Raw genomic sequence first — 23,099 nt, 5'->3', positions numbered from 1 at the left:
AGAGCCTTTAAAACATGAATAAAATCTAGAGGGGGTAGATTAGAACTTCCATTTTTAATCTGCCATACAGATAAAAAATAATCCATGGAAGAATGACGTCATCTGACACGATAAGTGTGGATATCTTTAATAATCATTTGGACAAGTGAGAAAACAGTTTTAATGATGAGAAATGTTCTGGGAATGTTTCTAAAATATAAATACAGACATGAATGAGGTGTCACCGTGGCTTCCCCACCTTTTTTATTTTTTTAAATTCTTTATTAATAGAAAACAAGTCATATTGTACGTTCCTATCTTCCGTGGTACGTACGTAATGACGCAGGAAGCGTCTCCCACGGCGTACGTTCCGCGTCATATCTTCCAACTCAACCGCCGCTTCCTGGCCGGCCCAGGCCCCGCAGGTCTCGGAGCCGCATCGAGGCGTCAGTCCCGGCAACAATTACCAGTGTGATGGCTGAATGAAGAGGCTGAACTCGGCAGAAGTCCCGGGACGGCTGCGAGGTTAGTGTTTATTTGACTTGGTTGCTTTGGGAGTTAACGAGCTGACAAGGAACTGATTTGTTTTCCGAACGACTCTATGTCTGTTTTGGTGTCAGACTTGAGTCTGTTCAGTGGGAGCTTTGTTCAGCTGTCCTCCATAAATACACACGACTTGTCTCTGGTCACTGTTGGTGCCTGCTAACCCCATTATACACCATGCAGACCGGTGATGGTGTTAATTACTCATGTGTTAATTGACAGACAGGTGTTAATTCTCATTAAACCCCACCAACGTGTTACTGCTGCAGCTCAGGTGATGTCTTTACATTGTGAGCTGGTGCTGAAGCCTCCTTCTTTGATAACTTTGCACAGCTGGTGTTAGTGACTGACTCCAAACTGACCACAAGCTTTCGTACGCCTCCATATCTTTGTTTCCCTGTGTCTTCATCCCACCACCTACGATGCAAAGAAAAGTAGCAGGCACGAGGAGACGTGTTTTAAGTGACATGAGATGACCTTTCCTCTGGGCCTTCATGTGAAACTTTCATCCACAAACTGACTTCTGATGCAAGGGCGCGTCAGCCCGTGACTCCTGTGAAGGAAGCACTAATGTCGTATCTTCGGTTTTAGCTCCTCCACGCAGCTTCCTTGACCCTTGGTCTTCTCTTTAAACGAAGAAAAAAAGGGGAATTGATATTCAGCCAGTGTCTCATGATTCATTAAGGTGGACTGGAACAATTACCAGGTTGCACAAGGAGTGAGGTGGGAGGTGATGTGGAATATACTTCATGAGGGTCACCTCTTCAGGGCCAGGGCCAAAAGATTAGAAGATGGAGGACTGGTTATATTGATAGTGAACTTCGAATTTGTGATTAATCACATTATGTGGCTCCAATATGAAGTAAACCTGGGGCCTTTGGGGCTTCAGGTGTCTTGTGACATCACCCTGCTTTCTGCCTTTTTTAACACACCAACATCAGTCACTAATTTACCTCAGTCTGTTCTGTCAGCAGCGTTTGGCCCGGAGGGACGTGGAGCCTGAGGCGTAGCGACCGTGGTGATGGTGTTAGACTCAGGTGAAGTCTTCATGGAACAGGTTAAGGGTGAAAGCGCTGTGAGCAGCAGGGACCCGTTGGAGCCGCTTGTTCGAGCAGATCCTCCAAAAACCAGCAAGAGCTCTGCTGCGACGCCCCGGCAGCTGGCCAAAAGGAGCAATGTTGCTAAGAAGGAGAAGGTGTCCCATAATGGATTTCCAGCCCAGTCGAACAGCAGCCAGGTAGAGAGAAGGTCATCGTCATTAATAGGTGGGGCCAAGCCAAGACCGCCGCTCCACCGTCCCCTCAGCCTGGAGGTGACGCCACAACGCCTGCGAGGAACCCAGGAGCAGATGGCAGACAGGCGGATCATGCAGCCTCCATGGCGCGGTGGTTTGCCCTCCCCGTCGCCGCCAGCTCGCAGCCTGACCAGCCCCAGTCTGGGAGCAGGCGGCTGGATGCGCCGCAGTGAAAGCACCTGCTCGGTCAACTACTCCCTGGGGCTTCGGGCTGGCAAAGGGCAAATGCGACCTGCCACCTCTCTCCCACACATAGCAAAGGGGGTGGGGAGCATGACGCTGCCTACACCCTCCAGACCTTGTCTGCTTGTCGCTCTCAGACCGCTTAACTTGGAAGAGGAGAAGCAGGCTTTCTTCCAGTCCGACTACAAGTACGAGCCTCAGTTTGAGTATGCGCAGCCTGAGCCGAGGAGTGTGCTGGAGAAATATAGGGAGGCCTCAGGCCTCTTCCTTGAACAGGTAAGTCAGAATCAGACATAAGATAATCAGCCTCTGAGTTACTGTAATAATGATGATGACTCTTCTGTCCACCTGCAGTCAGTTGGAATCATGGAGTGTGTCCTGAAGAAGTTTGGCTCCTATGAGAACTTTGAAGAGGTGACCGGGGGCAGCGTCCTCCCGAAAAGTCAGGTCTGGGTGGCTGTACGAAAATATCTGCAGAAAGAAGGATGTGTGGGAGAGGTGAGTGCTCTGAGCAACATGAAAATCACAAGCAGCAACTCAGAAATAATTTAGTGAGGTGAGAAACAGCCCTCTAGCTTTATCAGGCACCAAAACACTATGCAGCTAATTGCAGCTAATTAAGTGTTCGACTGGCTGGTGGTGTGTAAGCAGGTTTAGGTTTTTTTTTTGCCTAATGTTGTTCCATTCAATTAAATTCTCTTATTAAGAAAGAGGGATCTGCTTTGACAATGTTTGTTATATATATGTTCATCATTTTTGTTAGTATGCAAACTTTGCATTAATGTACAGTGTAGTATTATTAAAGGTAGTATTATTATTATTTACTCTTTGATACCTCTGTAATTAATTAGTATTGTATTTTAAACTCCACTACATTTTAATCCTATTTTACAGATTTAAAAACACATTATAAAGTGTTATAAAATACAATATACTGTTAAAGATTAAACCAATGTTTCCTGTTTTCTGACTTACAAAAAATGTGTCTAGTTGTGGACAGGTCTGTAAAATGTCAGCCATCCCACCAGAAAGGTTTTCCCTTCAGGCTTCTGAGATAGTTCCATTTAAAACAGTTTGTGACCCAAAGAGGTAAAATTACACAATATTTCACCCCCCAAAAAAAACAAAACAAAATAAATAAAATTTGTGTAGGAGATTGGTAATTTCTTGCTTTTTCTCCCATGACTAGTTACCAGTAAATAAACTAGTTAATCTTGAGCAGCAACAACAGTAAAATGTTGCCAAATAGCAGTCTAATAATTGGTAATATAGCACTTACAGGGCCTGAGCCATAACACCAGATCTGAAATTAAACATAACATCACAGCTTCTTTGTTCAAAGTTTAGCAGCAGTTTGGCTTCAAGAAGAAAAAAGGAGAGTTAGTTAAATAATTCTTTTCGCAGCTCGCAAGACAGCGACTTAACTGGAAAATCAAGCCAAGGTGCAAATTTTTCCTGGGAACATCGTGTGCGGATCCTATGAGTAAAAACATGTATGTATATGTATTACTTTGACATGGATCGTTGGAATGACAAAAACAAAGTTGAGCTTGCTCTGAATGTAGCTGAACAGGTGTTAGGTGACACTGCCGCAGTCGAAGGCAAACTGCTGCTATCTTAATCTTGTTTGCTTAGTCTGTCCAAGCAGGACATCCGTTTCATCGGAATTAGTTGAAGCTAATGAAGGACGAATGCAGTGTCACTGGTCTTGCAGTGATGTCTCTGTGTTTGTACCTCCAGGTTGTGGTGCGTCTGTCTGACGAGCTGCTGTCTCAGGCGATGATGGTGGTGGAGAGTTGTCGCCCCACTCTGACCATCAACACGTCTAGAGTTCGACAGCACTGGCTTGAGGGAATGCTGAGACATGAGATAGGTACACACAATCATGGCACAGATAAGATATTAGTACAGGATCACAGCCTCTGATATTAAATTCACCATCTAACACATCGATTTCTGCCACAAGGACAGTACTTGCAGAAGTGCTGGTGTTCAGTAGAATTTCAACAGATCTGAATCCTTGTTAAATCCAGAGCTGCAACAATCAGTATTATAAGACAATACATCAGTGTAGCTGTTGGTGTTATGTTCACAGAGTCAAAGCAACTGAACCAGAGATAAAGTAACCTGTTTCCATTAACTCACTGTTCACAAAATCAGTTTTTTACTAAAGCGGCATTTTGAAATACAGCCCAGGAGAGATGTTTACAAGTTCAAACTATGTCTAGTTGTGACTGTTTCACTCACTCCTGAAATAAAAACAGGTTGTACCACAAAAATTAGTTCTTTGAGATTTGTTGTTACTCAGTATTTACACTGAGTATCTGCACTTGAGTACCTTCACTGAACAGCACTACAGATATTTCCTAAAGTCTTTCAGAGCTGAGTCACTTGTGTGTTTAAGAACAAAGGTAGGAAATTATGTAGTAGGTAAGCGGAAAATAGATAAATATTAAAAAAAATGCAAATATCCATCGGAGTTTCCTAGAAAGACTAACATATTCCTAATTTGAATTTTTCATGACTACACATTATAGAACCCTCTGATAAGCAGATATTCATTGATATTTATGCTGAGTTTTGGTTGAACTGCATGGCTACTGTCGTTTTTAAAGGCTATGGAAATTCCTTAATTTTGTGTTTCAAACTGTTATGATGATAAACACATAAAACACACTCTATACTTAAAAAAGGTCAAATAAAATAACCTAGTAAGCACATTTTCTGTCCAATTAAGAATAAATATTTTTGGTTGGTCTTTCTTGAAAACTACAAACCTCTGATTTTATGAAATAAATCATAATAGTGCACTGCATTTATATTTGCGTAAAATGGGCTGCTGCAGGAGTTGTATTTACTTTTTAATGTTAAAAAAAAAAATCATGAGTTGTTCGCTGACGTGTTCAGAAGGGTGTTTCCTTGCCTCAGGCAGTCATTTTATGTGCCCGGTTCATTGTGTGTTCATTATGCTGCGGTTTTCCACATTTAATCACTTTGACTGACTGATGTTTCTCATGTCCTCAGGCACACATTACCTGCGAAGTGTCAACAACAATTTGCAGCCCTGGGCCAACACAGAAGGCAGGAAGCAATTTGGCCTCAAACCTGCCAATCCCACGGAGGAGGGTCTGGCCAGCTTGCATAGCGTGTTGCTACGGAAACACCCCTACCTGTGGCGTGCAGCTCTCCTGTACTACACCGTGTACCACGCCAGCAGTATGAGCTTCAGCCAGCTCTTTCATCACATCACACGCTTTGTCCAGCACCCGGACATCCGCTGGGAATACTGTGTGAGAGCCAAGAGGGGACAGATGGACACCTCGCAGCCCGGTGATCAAACACACACAAACAAACAAGAAAGGAGGTTCATTCAGAAATGTTCATATGTGGGCAGAGGCACATGAAGTCAGATGTTCAGCTGAAAACTATTTCCTGGTTTTAGACACATTTCCTCCACAACTTCAGTGGAAATCACCCCCTTAAAAAACATCAATAGTTATTACAGCAACCTATCAGACCAGATCTGTCTTTATTATATTATCATCATTATTATATTACCTGTTTGTTGCACGTTTCTGTCCCAGGTTGCTTCAGTAAAGATCAGGTTTATCTGGATGGTATCATCCGGATCCTTCGATATCGAAAGACCATCGACTTCAAGATGTTGACATATTTAGGCAAGGTTAGTGTCACTGGGGTCCAGCTCTCACCAACCTGCAGCACGCACACACAGTCATGTCTCACTATAGTTGTGAACCCTATCCCTTACCTAAGCCTAATATAGCACAGCAATATAAAAAATGTTATCATTAAAGCTCACTTCAGATTTTTTTCAGATCCAGTATCTTTGTGTTGACAGTTCACGTTCAGGTATGCAAGAGACATGTATCTGGCTCCTGTTTAAAAAAACAAAAACATTGTTGAGGTCCTGCCACACATGCACAGTTGTACATGAACACTGAGCTGCATGTGTATAGGAACAACCGTGACAATCAAATTGCGCTGTTTCAGGAACAGATCTTGAGTAACTGAACTCTTCTAGTAGGTTTTTTTCCTCCTACAAATAGTCTTTACCTCTGCAGGTGTCTTACGAAGACGTGGAGAGGCTGAGTCATCTGGCAGTGCTCTCCAGGACCAGGATCCCATACTTTATGCGAGACCAGGAGCAGTACCTGCGACATCTGGATCACATTGCTGCTGTCAATGAGCTGGATGATTCAACGCTGCAAGACCTGCTGCCCTGACATGTCTCCACACCACCTGAAGCCAAGAACAAGAACTGGAGGACACCAATAAAATGATGGTATCATGTGATGCCCCGAGTATCACTTAAATAATAACAGTATTACCAATGCTTTATTTGAGCATTTTTTATAAAACTTGAATGATCCAAACAAAAGGGACATACACACTAACACCTCTATCTACATTTCACTTTTATCCAATGCATGTCTGTGTGGCTTTTTCACAGAGCCGAGTTAAAGTGCCCCCAACCCCTCTGCCTTTGCTCCCACTATGAAGTTACCTCAATACTGCAACTGTAAGATATAACCAGTGTTGTATATGTAGACTCATACATCATCACTGCACCCAACGCCTGTACAGGACATTGCTAACATGTCGTGTACAGACTTAAACATTCATAATCACATGCTTCACATGCAACTATTTAAGATTTTTTACGTTGATAGAACAGACTGAATGTTTTTGGCATTAGCTTTATATCTTTTTTTAAATTTTTTATAGATGACAGTGTTTTATGCCTTATATAGTTTGCATTTTAAAAAGGACACCAAGGACTAATTTGTTTCAGGAGAAGTGATAACTGGGGAAGTGATAACTGGGGAAGTGATAACTGGGGAAGTGATAACTGAGGCCATGATTCTTTAAAAAATCAAGTGCCAGTGGACTCAGTCAAGTATTAAAATACTCTCCATGGATGTTTTTCAAATATGAGTGTTATTAAGAAGATAGTCAGATGTGTTGTTTCTGTCTTAACAGTGTCCTTGGTGGCCTTTGGATATCATAATGCTACTGTGATGTGACCCTGTCCCCAAGCTCCCCCCTCTGCGCAGCAACCAAACTTTCATAGGCAAAATTAAAGGAATAGTTTGACATTTGGGGAACTTTAAAACATATTTGCTTTCATGCAGAAATTTGAAAATATCTAGGCAGAGTATAAAGACCAGCAGTGGTCTGAAAAGTTAAAAAAAAACAGTTTGTTAAAACAATAACTTTGCTAATAACTAAAAACCTTTAAGTTGGCATGTTTTGTCTGCTAACATTACCTAACCACTTCCAAGGCCAAGGCCATTAAAAATCTCATTCATGACTGGCACATCCACTGTGCACCCTATAAGGGGGTAATACTGTATGTGGTTTCCCAAAGTGTCAGACTATTCCATTAACATATAAGTGCCAAAGTGGCATACTTAGCACAGTGTTGGACTATTTGAGAAGCAGCCACACTCAGCCAGTCATTGTAGTTGCTCCTTTAAACTGGCTGAGGAGGAGGCAGGGGTGTCGTGGGCGTGCCTTAGATGGGTGTAGAGCTCATCTGCTGTAGCTAGTCATGTGTTTGTGGGCTGCTTTTTACTGTTTGACACTTCAAACTCCAGATGTCATTCAGGACCTTCGTTCTGGGACGAGCCGTCTGTGAGCAGAATTAGCACAGGCTGAAAAAACAGGTGACAGTAAAAACGATGCAGGTTAAACAGCATCACAGCTGGTTTATTAGTCCCAGTTTTTAACCTGAAGATGACAAAAAAAAAAAAAACACCCTCAACCAAAACGTGAGTGCATTTTAAATACTTAGATTTGAAACTCAAAATGTAGATGAAATTTACTCTGCTGTTTACAACTGTAGCCATTTGGTAAGCAGATATTTTAAATTTAAGCAGGGTGTTGTCTGCTTACCTCATCAACCTGGGCCCAGATCCACCTCACTGAATGCACCAATTTGTAACGCACGAATGTTGCACACGTGTTTTATGTTCTGGAGAGCTCCTTGAATTTCCAGTTTATTTATTAAAATGTATACACACTTAATAAACTCTCTGGATTGCTTCATGATGCACCAACACTGCAGATGCAGAACAGAACTAAATATAGATGCAAAACAACCACTAAGAGATACAAACCTACGGAAGAGACACTTTCAATCACTGTAATAAAGGACAGCCGTCACATCAACCATTAACTATGAACTGTAGAGGTCTGTATTTCATAACAGAAAAAGTAGTTTCACTCCTTCTGATTACTCCTGAAGCAATAAAAATCCAACACAATTTTAAATAAAAATGGTTTATTCTCTTTCAATATAGCTTTTGTTCTATTCATAGCAGAAAAGAGCCTCCATGCCACTCAGTGCTAAAACCTGGAACTGAATCTCAGGTCACCACAGCGTCATAATGACGGACAAATGTCTTTACAGCAACAACACCGGCTTGATACTGATCCAACAACAGTTTGCTCATTTAAAAACAGGTTTAATTAGGGAGGAGGAAGAGGAGAAAGATCTGATTTATTTGTGACTCAGGCCAAGCAGCATAGATTCCCGGGCTTTGTTGGGAGAAGTTTAATCCGTGAGTGTGTATATGCTGTAAAATTGACATCTTGCTCCAGTATGGCTGTTGGTGTGAAGGCAGAGGTTTCTGCCACAAAAAGGTCACAAGTTGAGGTATCAAAGATTCTTCCTGAATGGATTGAGGGGAAAAAACAGAACAATCAAACATTTAGATAATAGTTACAATGCATGTGCTAAATTTCTCTTTTTATAGATATGCTACTGCTGACTTGTACTGTATTATAAAGAGAAGTGTATTATTTAGCCTAGCCTCACTGGCATAGAAAGGATGGACAAAAACACACCTTAGTAAAACAAAAATTGTATTTTCAAATTTGTATTTCCAACTACAGCCTCCAAAAGGATCAAAAAGCTCAAATCAACACCTTTTTAAATGAGTTTCAACTAAAACTTAACATTATCACCTTCTTCAGATTCTTATCCATCACACAATACCATCAGAAAGCAATCTGTACTGTACTGTAGCATGACACCGAGCCAAACATACAGTCAGTCAAAGAACTATTTTCAGAGAAAACAAAATCCTACATCAGATAGTCTGACGCCCACAGAGCCCTGATCTCAATGCCAGAGTCAGTCTGGGATTATATGAAGAGAGGAGACGCAGACAAAGGAAAAAGGTGAAAGGTGTATGCAGAGTGCATTACCTGCTGTCTCGGTATCATGTTGCATTGGAGCTGCTTATTGCCTTTGTGCTGTCTGAATTGGCGTTTGCTTGTTCCTTCACCACAGGATCTAAAGGGACAAAGACACTTTATCTGACAAGAAAACCAGTAGACAAATATTAGCACAGTAGATCACTAGTAGTACAAGGAATGGTGTTAATATGCCTCCCTGATTAATCTCAAATAGAGAGATAAAATATTGCTGTGATGGCAGCGTCACAGTATCAACCACACACTTTAAATGCAGATGTGTCCTGTAGCTACAACTGAAAGGACATTACCTGATCTCAAAACAATGAAACACAATATCAGTTAACGGACATGCTGTTCTCTCCCTACCAAGAATGTTTAACAATTCAAGCGGTTAATCCACTGAAATTTGAAACCCTATAATTCATTTCGACAAAATCATTGTCTTGGAAGCCAGAAAGGCTCTGGTCAAAGTATGAAAGAGCAGTGAAAACCCATTAGCAATGATAAGGTTTAGAATTATTAAGCAATTTTATTCATTTATATCACATTTCTGTCACTTCTTCCAAGCTGTATACAACATTCCCTAATGATAAAATCAATTAAACACAACCTGGTCCCAGATAAGCAGCAGAAAATGATTAAATTCTAACATAACATCACAGGCCTGGAACAATGGTAACTATGATAATGGAGACTGTCTGGGCAGTTTTTGCTAAGATCATATACAAAAACACTTATAAACATTTAAAGTGTTTTCTTATAATAAGAAAAATGAAGTCAGTATTCACTGTGCGCTTTTGTACTTTGAATTTGAACATGTTTAGTTATTCCTCTGCCTCCTTTAGCGATAATGATACCTGTATTAAGTGTAAGGTTCTGTTAGCCTTGGAGGCGAGGATCACTGATTTGGAAGCGCGGCTCCGCACCTTCGAACAAAAGCCAGCTAGCCTAGCCCCGTTAGCTGGTGTGGAGCCACCGAGCTCAGGGTCTGTTAGCGGTCCAAGGGCAGCTCCGGAGCAGCCCGGAGAATTAGCCTGGGTGACGGTCCGAAGGAAACATACTCCTAAGCAGAAGCCCACGGCTCATCACCTGCCTGTTCACGTTTCTAATAGATTTTCCCCGCTCAGCGACACACCCGCTGAGAAACCGACTCTGATAATTGGCGATTCCATAGTCAGGAACGTGAAAATAGAGACACCAGCGACCATAGTCAAATGTTTCCTGGGGCCAGAGCGGGCGACATCGAGTCAAATCTGAAGCTGCTGGCTAAGGCTAATCGGAAATATGGGAAAATTGTTATTCACGTCGGCAGCAATGACACCCGATTACGCCAATCGGAGGTCACTAAAATTAATGTTGAGTCGGTGTGTAACTTTGCTAAATTAATGTCGGACTCCGTAGTTTTCTCTGGACCCCTCCCCAATCTGACCAGCGATGACATGTTTAGCCGCATGTCGTCGTTCCGTCGCTGGCTGTCTAGGTGGTGTCCAGCAAACGATGTGGGCTTCATAGACAATTGGGCCACTTTCTGGGGAAAACCCGGTCTGATAGCGAGAGATGGCATCCATCCCACTTTGAATGGTGCAGCTCTCATCTCTAGGAATTTGGCCGAGTTTCTTAGCCGACCTAAAGCCTGACAATCCAGGGTGGGGACCGGGATGCAGAGACTCAGTCTAAAACGCTTCTCTGCAGTTTCCTTAGAGCCGCCGCCCCCTTCAAACCACATAGAGACTGTGTCTGCCCCTCGAACATATAAATCAAACAAATCAGAAGTTAACAGAAGAGGAGTTATTCATAAAAACTTAATAAAAATTAAGACCACTCCTCTTATTGAACAGAAAAACAGAACTGTCAAATGTGGATTATTAAATATTAGGTCCCTTTCTTCTAAATCTCTGTTAGTAAATGATTTGATAACTGATCACCAAATTGACCTACTTTATCTTACTGAAACCTGGTTACAGCAGGATGAATATGTCAGTCTGAATGAATCAACCCCCCTCAGTCATAAAAATTATCATGTTCCTCGAAGCACAGGTCGAGGTGGAGGAGTAGCTGCAATCTTCCAGTCAAACTTATTATTAAACTTTCATCCTCAGAACAGTTATAACTCATTTGAGAGCCTCACTCTTAGTCTCTCACATCCAAACTGGAAAACACAAAAACCAGTTCTACTTGTCATTTTGTACCGTCCACCTGTTCCTTACTCAGAGTTTTTAACTGAATTCCCTGACTTCCTGTCTGATTTAGTGCTTAGATCAGATAAATTTATTATACTGGGAGATTTTAACATTCATGTAGATGTTGAAAATAACAGCCTCAGCATTGCATTTAATTCTATATTAGATTCAATTGGTTTCATTCAAAACGTTAATAAACCCACCCACTGTTTTAATCACACCCTTGATCTTGTTCTGACCTATGGCATCGAAATTGAACATCTAATAATTTTCCCCCCAAATCCTGTTTTGTCAGATCATTCTTTAATAACTTTCGAATTTAAAATGATGGATCATGCAGCGTCTGGAAGAAAATTCCACTACAGCAGATGTTTATCCGACAACGCTGTTAATAAATTTAAGAAAATGATTCCATCTTTATTTGCATCTATGCCAAGTATAAACATAATGGAGGGCAGCTGCCTTAATCCTACTCCCTACCAAATTGATCATGTTGTTGACAGCGCTGTAACCTCACTGCGTGAAACGCTTGATTCTGTAGCCCCTCTGAAAAAGAAGTTAGTGATTCAGAGAAGACTAGCCCCATGGTATAATTTACATGTTCGTACCTTAAAGCAGGCATCACGAAGGCTGGAAAGGAAGTGGCGTTCCACAAACTTAGAGGAAATTTTTCTAGCCTGGAAAAACAGTCTACTAACATATAAAAAAGCTCTCCGTAAAGCCAGAACTGCATACTATTCATCACTAATAGAGGAAAATAAGAACAATCCCAGGTTTCTTTTCAGCACTGTAGCCAGGCTGACAAAAAGTCACAGCTCCGTTGAGCCCAGTGTTCCCTTAGCTCTCAGCAGTGATGAATTTATGAGTTTCTTTACAAATAAAATCACAACTATTAGAGATAAAATTCAGCAGATGCTTCCTATACCTGCAATAAATGAATCTTTTACTACAGTAGCTCTTGAATCATCTGTAGGACCTCAGTTATGTTTAGACTGCTTCTCTCCTATAGATCTCTCTGAATTTACATCAGTAGTTGCTTCATCGAAATCATCAACGTGTCTCTTGGACCCCATCCCGACTAGACTGCTTAAAGGCACCCTGCCATTAATGAACTCATCTTTATTGGACTTGGTAAATTTATCTCTAGTATCAGGCTACGTACCACAGGCCTTTAAGACTGCAGTAATCAAACCTTTACTCAAAAAGCCTAGTCTTGATCCAGGTGTCTTGGCTAATTACAGACCAATATCCAACCTGCCATTTATTTCTAAAATCCTAGAAAAAGCTGTTGCTAAGCAGCTATCAGACCACTTACACAGGAATGAACTATTTGAAGATTTCCAATCAGGAATTAGAGCACATCATAGTACAGAAACAGCACTGTTGAAAGTTACCAACGATCTTCTCTTAGCCTCAGATAATGGACTTGTTTCGATACTTGTCCTCCTAGACCTTAGTGCAGCATTCGACACCATTGACCACAACATCTTATTACAGAGACTGGAGCATGTGATTGGTATCAGAGGAACAGCGTTAAAGTGGTTCCAATCCTATTTATCGGACAGATTCCAGTTTGTTCATGTCCATGATGAACCTTCCACACGAACAAAAGTTAGTTATGGAGTTCCACAAGGTTCTGTGCTAGGACCGATTCTGTTCACCCTGTACATGCTTCCTTTAGGATATATCATTAGGAAGCACTCTATTAATTACCACTGCTATGCGGATGACACTCAGTTATATCTATCTATTAAACCTGTTAACACAAACCAGTTAACCAGACTTCAAGCCTGTCTAACTGACATAAAGGCTTGGATGACCAGTAACTTTTTACTTTTAAACTTGGAGAAAACAGAAGTCATTATATTTGGGCCTAAAAATCTCAGAAATAACTTTTCTAAAATTATAGCTACTCTAGATGGCATAGCCCTGGCCTCCAGCACTACTGTAAAAAACCTTGGAGTTATTTTTGACCAGGACATGTCCTTTAACTCACACATAAAACAAATTTCTAGAACTGCATTCTTTCACCTGCGCAACATTTCCAAAATTAGGAACATCCTGTCTCAAAATGATGCAGAAAAACTAGTCCATGCGTTTGTTTCCTCAAGGCTAGATTACTGTAACTCATTACTATCTGGATGTCCTAATATCTTAATAAAAAGCCTCCAATTAATCCAGAATGCCGCAGCCAGAGTCCTGACAGGAACTAGCAAGAGAGATCATATTTCTCCTATATTGGCTTCTCTTCATTGGCTCCCTGTAAAATATAGAATAGAATTTAAAATCCTTCTTCTCACATACAAATCCCTTCATAATCAAGCTCCTTCATACCTTAAAGACCTCATAGTACCATATTATCCCAATAGACCACTTCGCTCTCAGAGTGCAGGCCTACTTGTGGTTCCCAGAGTTCTCAAAAGCAGAATGGGAGGCAGAGCCTTTAGCTATCAAGCTCCTCTCCTGTGGAACCAGCTCTCAGCCTGGGTTCAGGAGGCAGACACACTCTGTACTTTTAAGGCTAGACTTAAAACCTTCCTCTTTGACAAAGCATATAGTTAGGGCTGGCTTCAGGCAACCCTGAACCATCCCTTAGTTAGTTATGCTGCTATAGGCCTAGACTGCCCGAGGACCATCGGTGCACTGAGCTCCCCTACCCTACCCCCCCCCCCCCTTCTCTCCCACCTCATGTATATTCCACCATTGAATGTTACTAACCTTGAGCTCTCTCTCTCCCCTAGTTTGTGCTCTCTCCCTCCCTCTCTCTCTCTCTCTCTCTGTACCTTCTGCAGGTGTCCCTGGTCCTGGAGCTGTTTATCGCTGATGTGCAGTTACTGGCCCCACCAACTTGCAGTGTCTATTTGTTGTTTATTGTTGCTGTTCTTTTCTCTCTGCTCTATCCACTCACCCCAACCGGTCGAGGCAGATGGCCGCCCAAACTGAGCCCGGTTCTGCTGGAGGTTTTTTTCTTCCGTTAAAGGGAGTTTTTTCCTCTCCACTGTCGCCAAGTGCTTGCTCATAAGGGAATTGTTGGGTTTTTAGTTTTAGTTTTTGTAAAGTGCCTTGAGATGATTAGTATTGTGATTTGGCGCTATACAAATAAAATTGAATTGAATTGAATTGAATTTATAAACATGGAGCTCTAGTGATCCATTTGCCACTTGGGATTAATAAAGTACTTTATGTTAAAGGTGCTGTGTATAAAATGATTTAGCGACATCTAATACTGAGATTGCAGAATGCAATTTCTGAGCAACCGTCACCAGACACTCAAGACAAAATGCAGGGGGGTACTTACAGAAGTATGGGTGCTGCATGGCCTCAGCTGCTGTCAGCCTCTGCTGGTGGTCGTAGCGCAGCAGCTTGTCCAGCAGGTCGAGAGCCTCTGGACTCACCAGGTGCTGGTTCTCCGATTGGATGAATTGCTCCCAACGCTTCCGTGTTTGCCTGGAAGCATGACCAACATTTAATATGCCTGAACTTTGCACTTTGTTGCTAATACTGCCACAAAGCAGTTAATATACAATAACAACACAGAGATGACTGTGCAGAACAAGTGGTTTACAAAAACAATAACCGGCCTTTTTCAGAGCTTGTCAAACTGCACACCAATAACGTTAATGTTAAGCAGCTAAAATATATTTTTCAAGAGCTGGTGGGAACCTACACACAGCTAAATATTCATAAAACATCAGAAATCTAATTATATGATAATGTTGCTGTGTATGTTTACTGGATGTATAAATATGTAACTGAACACGTGCACAACAAGAAACTGATAACAGGCATTGTTGGATCTACAGTGTGCTTCCACTGACACCAGGTGACCAAACAACATCGTGCATTGACCTGATACTGTCGCTGCTACAGGAGATTGCTACTAAACAACGTTTTGTTGTATCTCATTGAACAATGATAATAAAGCTGCTTCTTCTAAAGTTTCACATTAAAATCAGTCGTCTGTCAGAAAACCAGTTTGAAAGAGTTTGTAACACAATGCTGCTTTACAGCTGGTTGACAACATGTTAAGCATGGGACCACATACCAGCACCAAGTACTGTCATTAACATCTTTAGAGCCAATGAGACTGTTTTGAAGGAGTTAACAGGTTTGAAAATTGCTTCATCACTTTTCATTCCTCTGACAGTACTCACTGTCCCAGCAGGTCTTTGAAGCGAGTGTCCAGTTCTATGTGATATTTGTGCAAGTAGCCGAAAAGCTCATCTGTGCCAAGAACCTTAGCAATGCGAACGAGCTGGAAAACAAGACAGACGCAGACTGTTTTATTCCTGTCCCTGGCTTGTTATTACTTTCAGCCACAGGTGATTTTAAAATTCTTGAAGAATCAATTTAATGATCATTCACCTGATCATAGTTGTCCTGTCCATGAAAAAATGGTTCCTTCAGAAAGATCATGCTGGCCAACATGCAGCCTAGGCTCCACATGTCCAAACTATAGTCATACATCTGGGAAAAGTGTAAAACACAGTGAATAATTTAAAAAACAGACACTGCACTCTGAGAAAATACAAGCAAAGTGTTTGTGTTTTTCCTTAAGTAAATCTCAGTTTTGAGCAGCGTGAACAGCAGCAGGTACCTGATAGTCCACTAGCAGCTCAGGCCCCTTGAAATAGCGGGAGGCCACCCGGACGTTGTATTCCTGAGCAGGGTGGTAAAATTCTGCCAAACCCCAATCTATGAGACGCAGCTGTTAAAACGAAAATAAAGACAAAAGTTTATCCGATTTAAATTCAAAACTAATTTTACTTTAATTTATCTTTTAAAAAGATAATATTTCAGCATTTGGTAGGCTTGAGACTTTGGGGAATCTGGTGAATTTTGTTCTCAAAGATACTGATACTTCTTACTGAAGAAAGCTGTAGTTTTTAATCCTCATTTCTTATTAAACTTATCAAAGTGATTGTGATACTGATTTTTCACTCTTGTAATACATTTCGATTTGTGCTGAAACCTGTTTCACTTATAGGTGCCATGTTTGAAATTTAGATTTTGAAGCATCTAGTGGTGAGATTGCAGAATGCAACAGCCTGAGCACCACCCACACACCACGTGCCCTTTTCAAGGTTCAGGGACGATAGAGTGGTTGTCACTTTTAAAACAAAACATGACTCCCTGTCTAGAGCCAGAGTTTGGTTTGTCCATTCTAGGCTACTGTAGAAACATGGCAGCACATCACGGCTGCCTCAGTGAAAGGAGATCTGCTCGCTGTGTAGATTTAAAGGCTCATTCTAAGATTACGAAAATGCAGAAGTTGGTATTTTCTGAATACTATGTTCAATTTCTTTGAATAGATCATTCGAAACACTACACAATGTACCTTTAAAACATTTCATTTCTTGAAATACACATTTTCACTTTCTTAGAAAACATTGATACCATACGTGTCTGTTCAGTACAAAGCTATAACCAGTACCGCTTCTTTGCTTGGTGCGGTAAGGAAATGGCCTGATACATGATTATTACACATAAAACCAACACTTGTTTACCTACAGTTCCAGTGTTTTACTCTGAAGCCAATCTAATCAGCTGCCGAGTGTAACTTCAGATTTCTCAGTGTATCAATCTTCACATCTAATATTAACATGTGCGTTTCCCCTCAGATTATTTATTGTTTTAGCGATAAGTATCGCTGTTTTCTGTCATGAAACATTATGACTATTTTCACTTCTATTTAAATTACTTGCTAAACCAGTTTATTCCTTCTTACAATGGCTCAGGGCTTTAATTCAACAGATTGCAGAAAAACTAAGACATTCATGTTGTTGCTTTACATTAATGCCAAGTGTGGTGGATGCCCTTTGAACATTATTAATATTAAAGTTACTGGACATTTTATATCCTGGCTGAACCAGTCCTCAAATAAAAGAAGTAAATTCAAATTAAGAGTGAGCCGTACCTTTCTCAGTTGGTGGTCGATCATCACGTTGTGGGGCTTCACGTCCCTGTGCATTATCCCCATACTGTGACAGTAGTCCAGAGCCTTAAAATAGCAAGACACAATATTGTTCAGTGCTGTGAATAACCATCATGTTGTCTGCACTGGTGGTTTTTCCTCAGTATATTTCACTGGTCTGTGGTCTTTCCACTCCATTAATGCCATTAGCCATTTGTTATTTCTTGTTCAGTAAGAAAAATATCTTAGACGGTGCATTCATCCATCGCAATAAATAACCTTGATTCAACTTAGGGCTGCAACTATTTCCTTTTTCATGTTTGAGTAATCCTTTGATCAGAAATGGTTAACGAGTATGTGTCACAATTTTTCAGAGCCCAAGCTTATCTATTCACACTTTGTGTTTTTTCCAACCAACAACTCAAAACTGGAAGATATTGAGTTGACATCTCGAGCTCCAAGAATAATTTGTTCCAGCTTTGCAAATATTATATTTATTGCTTTTATTTGTCTTATACAACAGTAAATTCAATGTCTTTTGGATTTTAAGTATTTGTTGGTCAAAATAAACATTTCTCAATTAATGAATATAACTCCTCAAATCAAGGTCCCTCCCAAGGGGCCATCATGTCAGGCAGCGCCTGCTTTAACAGTTTAAATAAATAAAGCCTTATCACAAGATTTGAGATTTTGTAAATTAAGTTATATGTACTAGATATTTTACCTTGAGCAGCTCATACATGTAGTAACGGATATCATAGTCTGTCAACTTCTGGTAAAGCTCCTGTCGAACAGATAAGAGACGTTCATGTAAAAAAAACATATAGAAAAACCATTAGTTGCATGATGTCAATAGCTTAGCTGCTCTCTACACATCTACAACATTAACTGCAGGGTTATGCATCTGATTAATAATGGATATCAATGCATTTGCATGAATGGCAACTCTGCTGGTAGTTCTGCATGTATGATGTCAGCCAAACTTAAGTACCTTAAAATCTGTGTTATTGATGCACTCAAAGACAAGCGCTGGTGTTCTGGACTGCAAGAGAGGACAAGACAAGGCTTAACTGAGGAGAATAGCAGGTAGGTGGAGAGTAATATCACTGCACAGACACAGACACAGACACAGACACAGACACAGACACAAAGTTAAAAGCATGACTGGATTACCACTGCTGGCATGGCGACATGCAGCAAAGTGAGGGCCAGTTGCAAACTCACCACTGGGTCTTTGACTGTGTCAATCAGGCGGATGATGTTGGTTCCTCCACGTAGGTTTTCAAGAATTTTGATTTCACGTTTGATCTTCTTCTTCTTGACCGGCTGTGAATTACAAGCGGTTCAAAAATCGAAATCCACATTCAACAGATGAAATAAAAGAGTCATTTATGCAGTCATTCTGGTCATGAGAATGACGGAAAACAAACAATTAGGCCCACACCTATTTATTACAAAAACATGACAAGCTGATATTTAAGTCACATTTTTGTTAAGGAATCCCCACTATATAGGACCCCCAAAGTGAAGGGGCTGAGAGAAAGACAAAGAGTGAGCTTAAAAACAGCCACAGTTCATTGTGTGTGAGCACTGTGCTTGACTTCACCCACAGGACTGTGTGAACTGAGTCAAACCACAGTAGCTGTTTTCATCTTCAAGCTGCATTTACTCACACCTGACCAGCAGATGTCCCCAACACGTGGCATGACTTTTCAGGACATTAAAATGTCCCTCCACTTTTTTTTTTTTTTTTTTTTTTTTCTTCACTTGGGTTTTTGAGCTCTATTGAGCAGAATACTGTACATAGTGTGATATTAGTGGTTTTCACCTGCTGAAGAGAGAAAGTTCCTCTGTGTGCAACTTCATTTCAATTCTACACGTTTGTGAGCATGATTTGTGAAATCACAGAAAGCGTTGCTGGAAGCCAGAGGCGGTCTAGTATTAAATTTACTTAAGAATGTGGAACTTTGAATCACCCAGTGTGCAAACACCGAGACTGAACAAGGACAGTATCTTCTACCAAGCAGTTTCACTGTTGACATTGAAAAGATTTGCATATTTATATATCTTGGATATGTCAAGAGAGAGAGATGTCAGTGTAAGAATATTATTAGATAAATGAACTCTCTGTAAAAATTATTACACACAAATTCCAAGTAGGAGCACTAGCAGTTTGGATAAATGTGGTACAAAACCTAAGAACAGATGAAACAGGTTCCACTTTAAACAACTTTAAGGAACAACTAGGCAGAGCTCTCTCAGATACACAAAGCAAGAAAAGCTCAAGCAGAAAACAAGGAAAGAAACGGTGTTAAACAGTGTATGGGACTCACCTTGAGGATTTTCACCACCACCTTCTCATTGTTGGTCACATTTATAGCCTCAAATACTTCACTGTACTTCCCTCTACCTAATTTACGCACCAACTGATAGTTGTCTTGATTGCTGAAGAAAAACAGTGGAAACACAAAGCAGTAATAAAAAGAAAATTGATTTTTAAACCACTGAAAATGAGAACAATTAAAATAACAAAACTAAAATAATTTGTTAGGCAATCAGTAAGAGAAGTGTTTCAACAATTACCCCACTAACTTTGATAATCTGTTACTCAATTAAGCAACTACATCAACCAATCTCTGCTCCCAACTTCTCCAGTGTGAGAATTATATTTCTATTTCTTTTTATATTCATAGAACAGAAATACTTCACATTAGCACAATGACTGATGTTTAATAGGGTCCTGGTAATCGTAATAGAAACATAAGAGCAAATTACTTCACCAGCAAAAAAAGAAATAAAACCTAATTTCTATTGATTATTGTAAAAATGCTGCTGTTAGACTACTGTAAAATGACTACAGCATTTCTCAATTTAAACTGAAATTACAAATGATGAGGTTCAGTGTTTGTTTCAATAAATATGAACTTGTGATAGACACAACATAAAGCATACTGGAATAAAGTACACCCTTAACCTCTCCATCATTTTCCTATATTCATTCACCATATGACTTACTGTCATATAAAGGCAGACTCTAGACTTTATAATTTATACTTTTAATAATATTTTAGTTTGTAAATTGAAAATTTTTGGATGTTATCCTTACCATCATTAGTTTCTACAAAGCATGAATTGCAGATTTTACTTAAAGAAATGACCATAGCACGAACTTAAAGACCAATAATTATGAAAATTCAGTGATGAGAATATACACTGACAAACTTACTGCTTAAAATATTTCCTAATGTGATACAGATGTTTTTTAGTTTCATACTATATAAAATGGGTGTATAGTACCATTTTTGGTTGTTATGCAAATTAAAACTGGTCAAACTTGTGAAAACTGAGCCACAACAAATGTGAACTAGTAACACAAATAACTTTACCTCCAGTTTGGCACATGTGCATCATAGTCCCAGTACTCTCTGTTCTTCTGTGTGTTGACATCGGTGTACACCCGAGCCTTGCTGCTGGCTGGCGTAGATCCAGGCATCACTAGCTTTGAGGCTCCGTGTCGAGGGCCCTCACCTCCCGCAGAATACTTGTTGGCTCGATACTGGAAGGCAGTGCACCGACTCTCCAGAATATGTGGCTCTATGATCCCCGTGCTGTGCTTACCATTTGTTTTGGCTGCTTGTGCTCTCCGCTGAAAGGTGTCAAGGTGGTCCGACGCAGCTGTTGTGCAGACTGACAGCGCTACGAGGACTGAGTGTGTGAAGCCCCTGAGCAGGATGTTAGGTAGGGTGAGACGAAGACCCGCCAGCTGCAGGAAGACATGAAAGAAAGGAGCCTGAAGCCAAGATATAATTCAAACAAAGGATATAAAACAATGAAGATTAAGCTTGAGAGACAGTATTTACTGACTGTAGGGCTGTAACTAATATTACTTTCATTATTGACTAATTTGAAGATTCTAAAAGAATTTATAAAATATATCATACAAATATTATTTCAATTGGTCCAAAGCGATGCTTTCAACGTGACTTAATTGTTGCAGCTCTAAGTCTTGGCTTTGAGAGTATTTCAGACAAAAAACTCTTTTCAGCTTAGTAAAATTTGTTATATTTCTAAAAACACACAAAAAAGACAATGTCACTGTTTTTCCTCTATCCAGAGCAAAAACTGCTATGCTGTCAGATCTGAACTTTATTTTATATGGAGTCCTTACAGAATGATTAAATCCAAGTTTAATATCTGCAACACATTTTTTCTATTCGTGAAAAGAGACTTTGCTGTGTTCTCTCTAGCTGAATAAAACTAGAGCAGGTCAAACTCTAAAGTCACAGTAAGGACAACATGGAGAAACATGGAGACTTGGAACAAATGGCCTTTTTGTGACGAATATGAGCAAGTATCCCGTTCAGTTTTATATCCGTGTCGGAACCTGTTTTCCTGAGTCCGACCAACATTTATTCTATTTGTATAAACAGAGGCAGGTTTTACTGATTTTTTTACTGATTCACTACCCTGGACCTCAGGCATTTACACATTGTAGTGTCATCTAAAGACTGATTCAGTTTTGTTTTTATTCTATTTATAAATACAGAAAAAAACATTGCATTATTTCCATAAAAATAGATTATATTATATTAAACATGGTTTAAATCACCATGCTCAGATTTAACTGGACTGGAAAAGGCTTAAAAAACACACACATTTCAGCTTTGTTCTATTTATGCAGCAGGAAAAAGATAAATGCAGTTTCAATGTATTTTCTGCATTGGTGAAATCTTCACTACGTCTTTTCCATCCGGACCATATGAAACCAGAGCTAGCCCTAAAGAAAACCCTAAATCTAGACCCGTCAAACACAGAAACAGTAAACACGTGTAACACTGACATTTACAACCGGAACCAACTCTGCCCCAAAGACCCAAACTGTGTCACGACACGGTCTGTCCGGGGCCCCTTGACCAGCCAGGGAGCCAGCCTGTAGGCTTCAGACGGGTCGGGTTAATAACAGTTAACCCTGCTGGTTATCTTAACGCTTCAACTAACCAGGGAGGGTTACCTTAGCATCCGATGCTAACGCTAACTAGCTAACGTTAGCTGTTGGTTACGATCACTACGCTTACATAATATCACAGCATTTGAACCACGGATGTAGCGAAATGTAGGAAAACGAGACCGTGATGTTGGATATTTGAATATTAGACACATTTATGGACAACAAGCTGCACATCGGCGGCAGCTTTGGTGAAATGCGAAATCAATAACGGGGCTAAAGTTAGCCGGCTAACCTCGTCACAGGAAGCCTCCCAAAATGAGCGTTAGCTCGTTATCACCGGCCGCACGTTTCTCTGCGCACAGCGACCCGACACCGCCAGCTCCCAAAATGTTGGTAATGTCTGTAATTTCAGCCGTATCCGCGACTTAATGGTGCTGTCAGATGGGTGGTGGAGCTTCGTTAGCTCAGGGAGGAGGATAGTCTTTCCTTTTGCGGTAAACATCCGACGGAAGTAAACCCCTGGACTCAGAGAGCTGCAAATCCACCACAGTGACAACCAGAGCAGCTTTTCTCTGCACTTTTCTTTTAGTACCACATTAAAACGCCCAGCAACCATTTACTAAATGTTGTAAAGGCAATTTCGACTGGATTTTATTTTATTGAGTTACACATAATATAATTCAGGTGTCAATAAAACACTAAAAGTTCATATTTCTTTCTATAATTGTCTCAAACCAGAAACTTTTAAAATATAAAAATGCTCTTAAAGATCTTCAGTGGAAGTGAAGTTAGTTAAATATAGATCCTCACCGACTGTAGTATAGAAACAGCCCA

General features: G+C 40.5%; 2 protein-coding genes across 7 annotated transcripts; one reads left to right on the top strand and one right to left on the bottom strand.

Annotated features, from left to right (window-relative positions):
- The first annotated feature begins 341 nt into the window (after positions 1–341).
- On the top strand, positions 342–15,224 carry kiaa0895l. 6 transcript variants are annotated; one of them, XM_026319818.2, is made up of 7 exons: positions 342–504; positions 1,481–2,275; positions 2,354–2,497; positions 3,740–3,872; positions 5,024–5,329; positions 5,584–5,681; positions 6,082–6,243. In XM_026319818.2, the coding sequence occupies exons 2-7, from the start codon at positions 1,544–1,546 to the stop codon at positions 6,241–6,243; spliced, it is 1,575 nt and encodes a 524-aa protein (XP_026175603.1). In that variant the 5' UTR covers positions 342–504; positions 1,481–1,543. The 6 variants fall into 6 exon arrangements, 4 of the variants coding, with proteins under 4 accessions (XP_026175603.1, XP_026175602.1, XP_026175601.1 ...); XM_026319817.2 differs by having other exon boundaries at positions 343–504; positions 1,497–2,275; XM_026319816.2 differs by having other exon boundaries at positions 343–504; positions 1,494–2,275.
- On the bottom strand, positions 8,287–21,210 carry LOC113137880 (casein kinase II subunit alpha'-like). Its single transcript, XM_033325088.1, has 13 exons — positions 21,205–21,210; positions 20,704–21,080; positions 19,651–19,762; positions 18,542–18,643; positions 18,309–18,359; positions 18,042–18,101; positions 17,321–17,404; positions 16,001–16,111; positions 15,769–15,870; positions 15,558–15,658; positions 14,702–14,850; positions 9,233–9,320; positions 8,287–8,694 (listed from the first exon to the last, which is right to left on the bottom strand). The coding sequence occupies exons 1-12, from the start codon at positions 21,208–21,210 to the stop codon at positions 9,247–9,249; spliced, it is 1,329 nt and encodes a 442-aa protein (XP_033180979.1). The 3' UTR covers positions 8,287–8,694; positions 9,233–9,246.
- Between the last annotated feature and the right edge of the window lie 1,889 nt (positions 21,211–23,099).

Source organism: Mastacembelus armatus, chromosome 3, assembly GCF_900324485.2.
Source record: "Mastacembelus armatus chromosome 3, fMasArm1.2, whole genome shotgun sequence".
In the NCBI taxonomy this organism is placed as follows: domain Eukaryota; kingdom Metazoa; phylum Chordata; class Actinopteri; order Synbranchiformes; family Mastacembelidae; genus Mastacembelus; species Mastacembelus armatus.
This window is presented reverse-complemented; position numbering and strand designations above follow the sequence as displayed.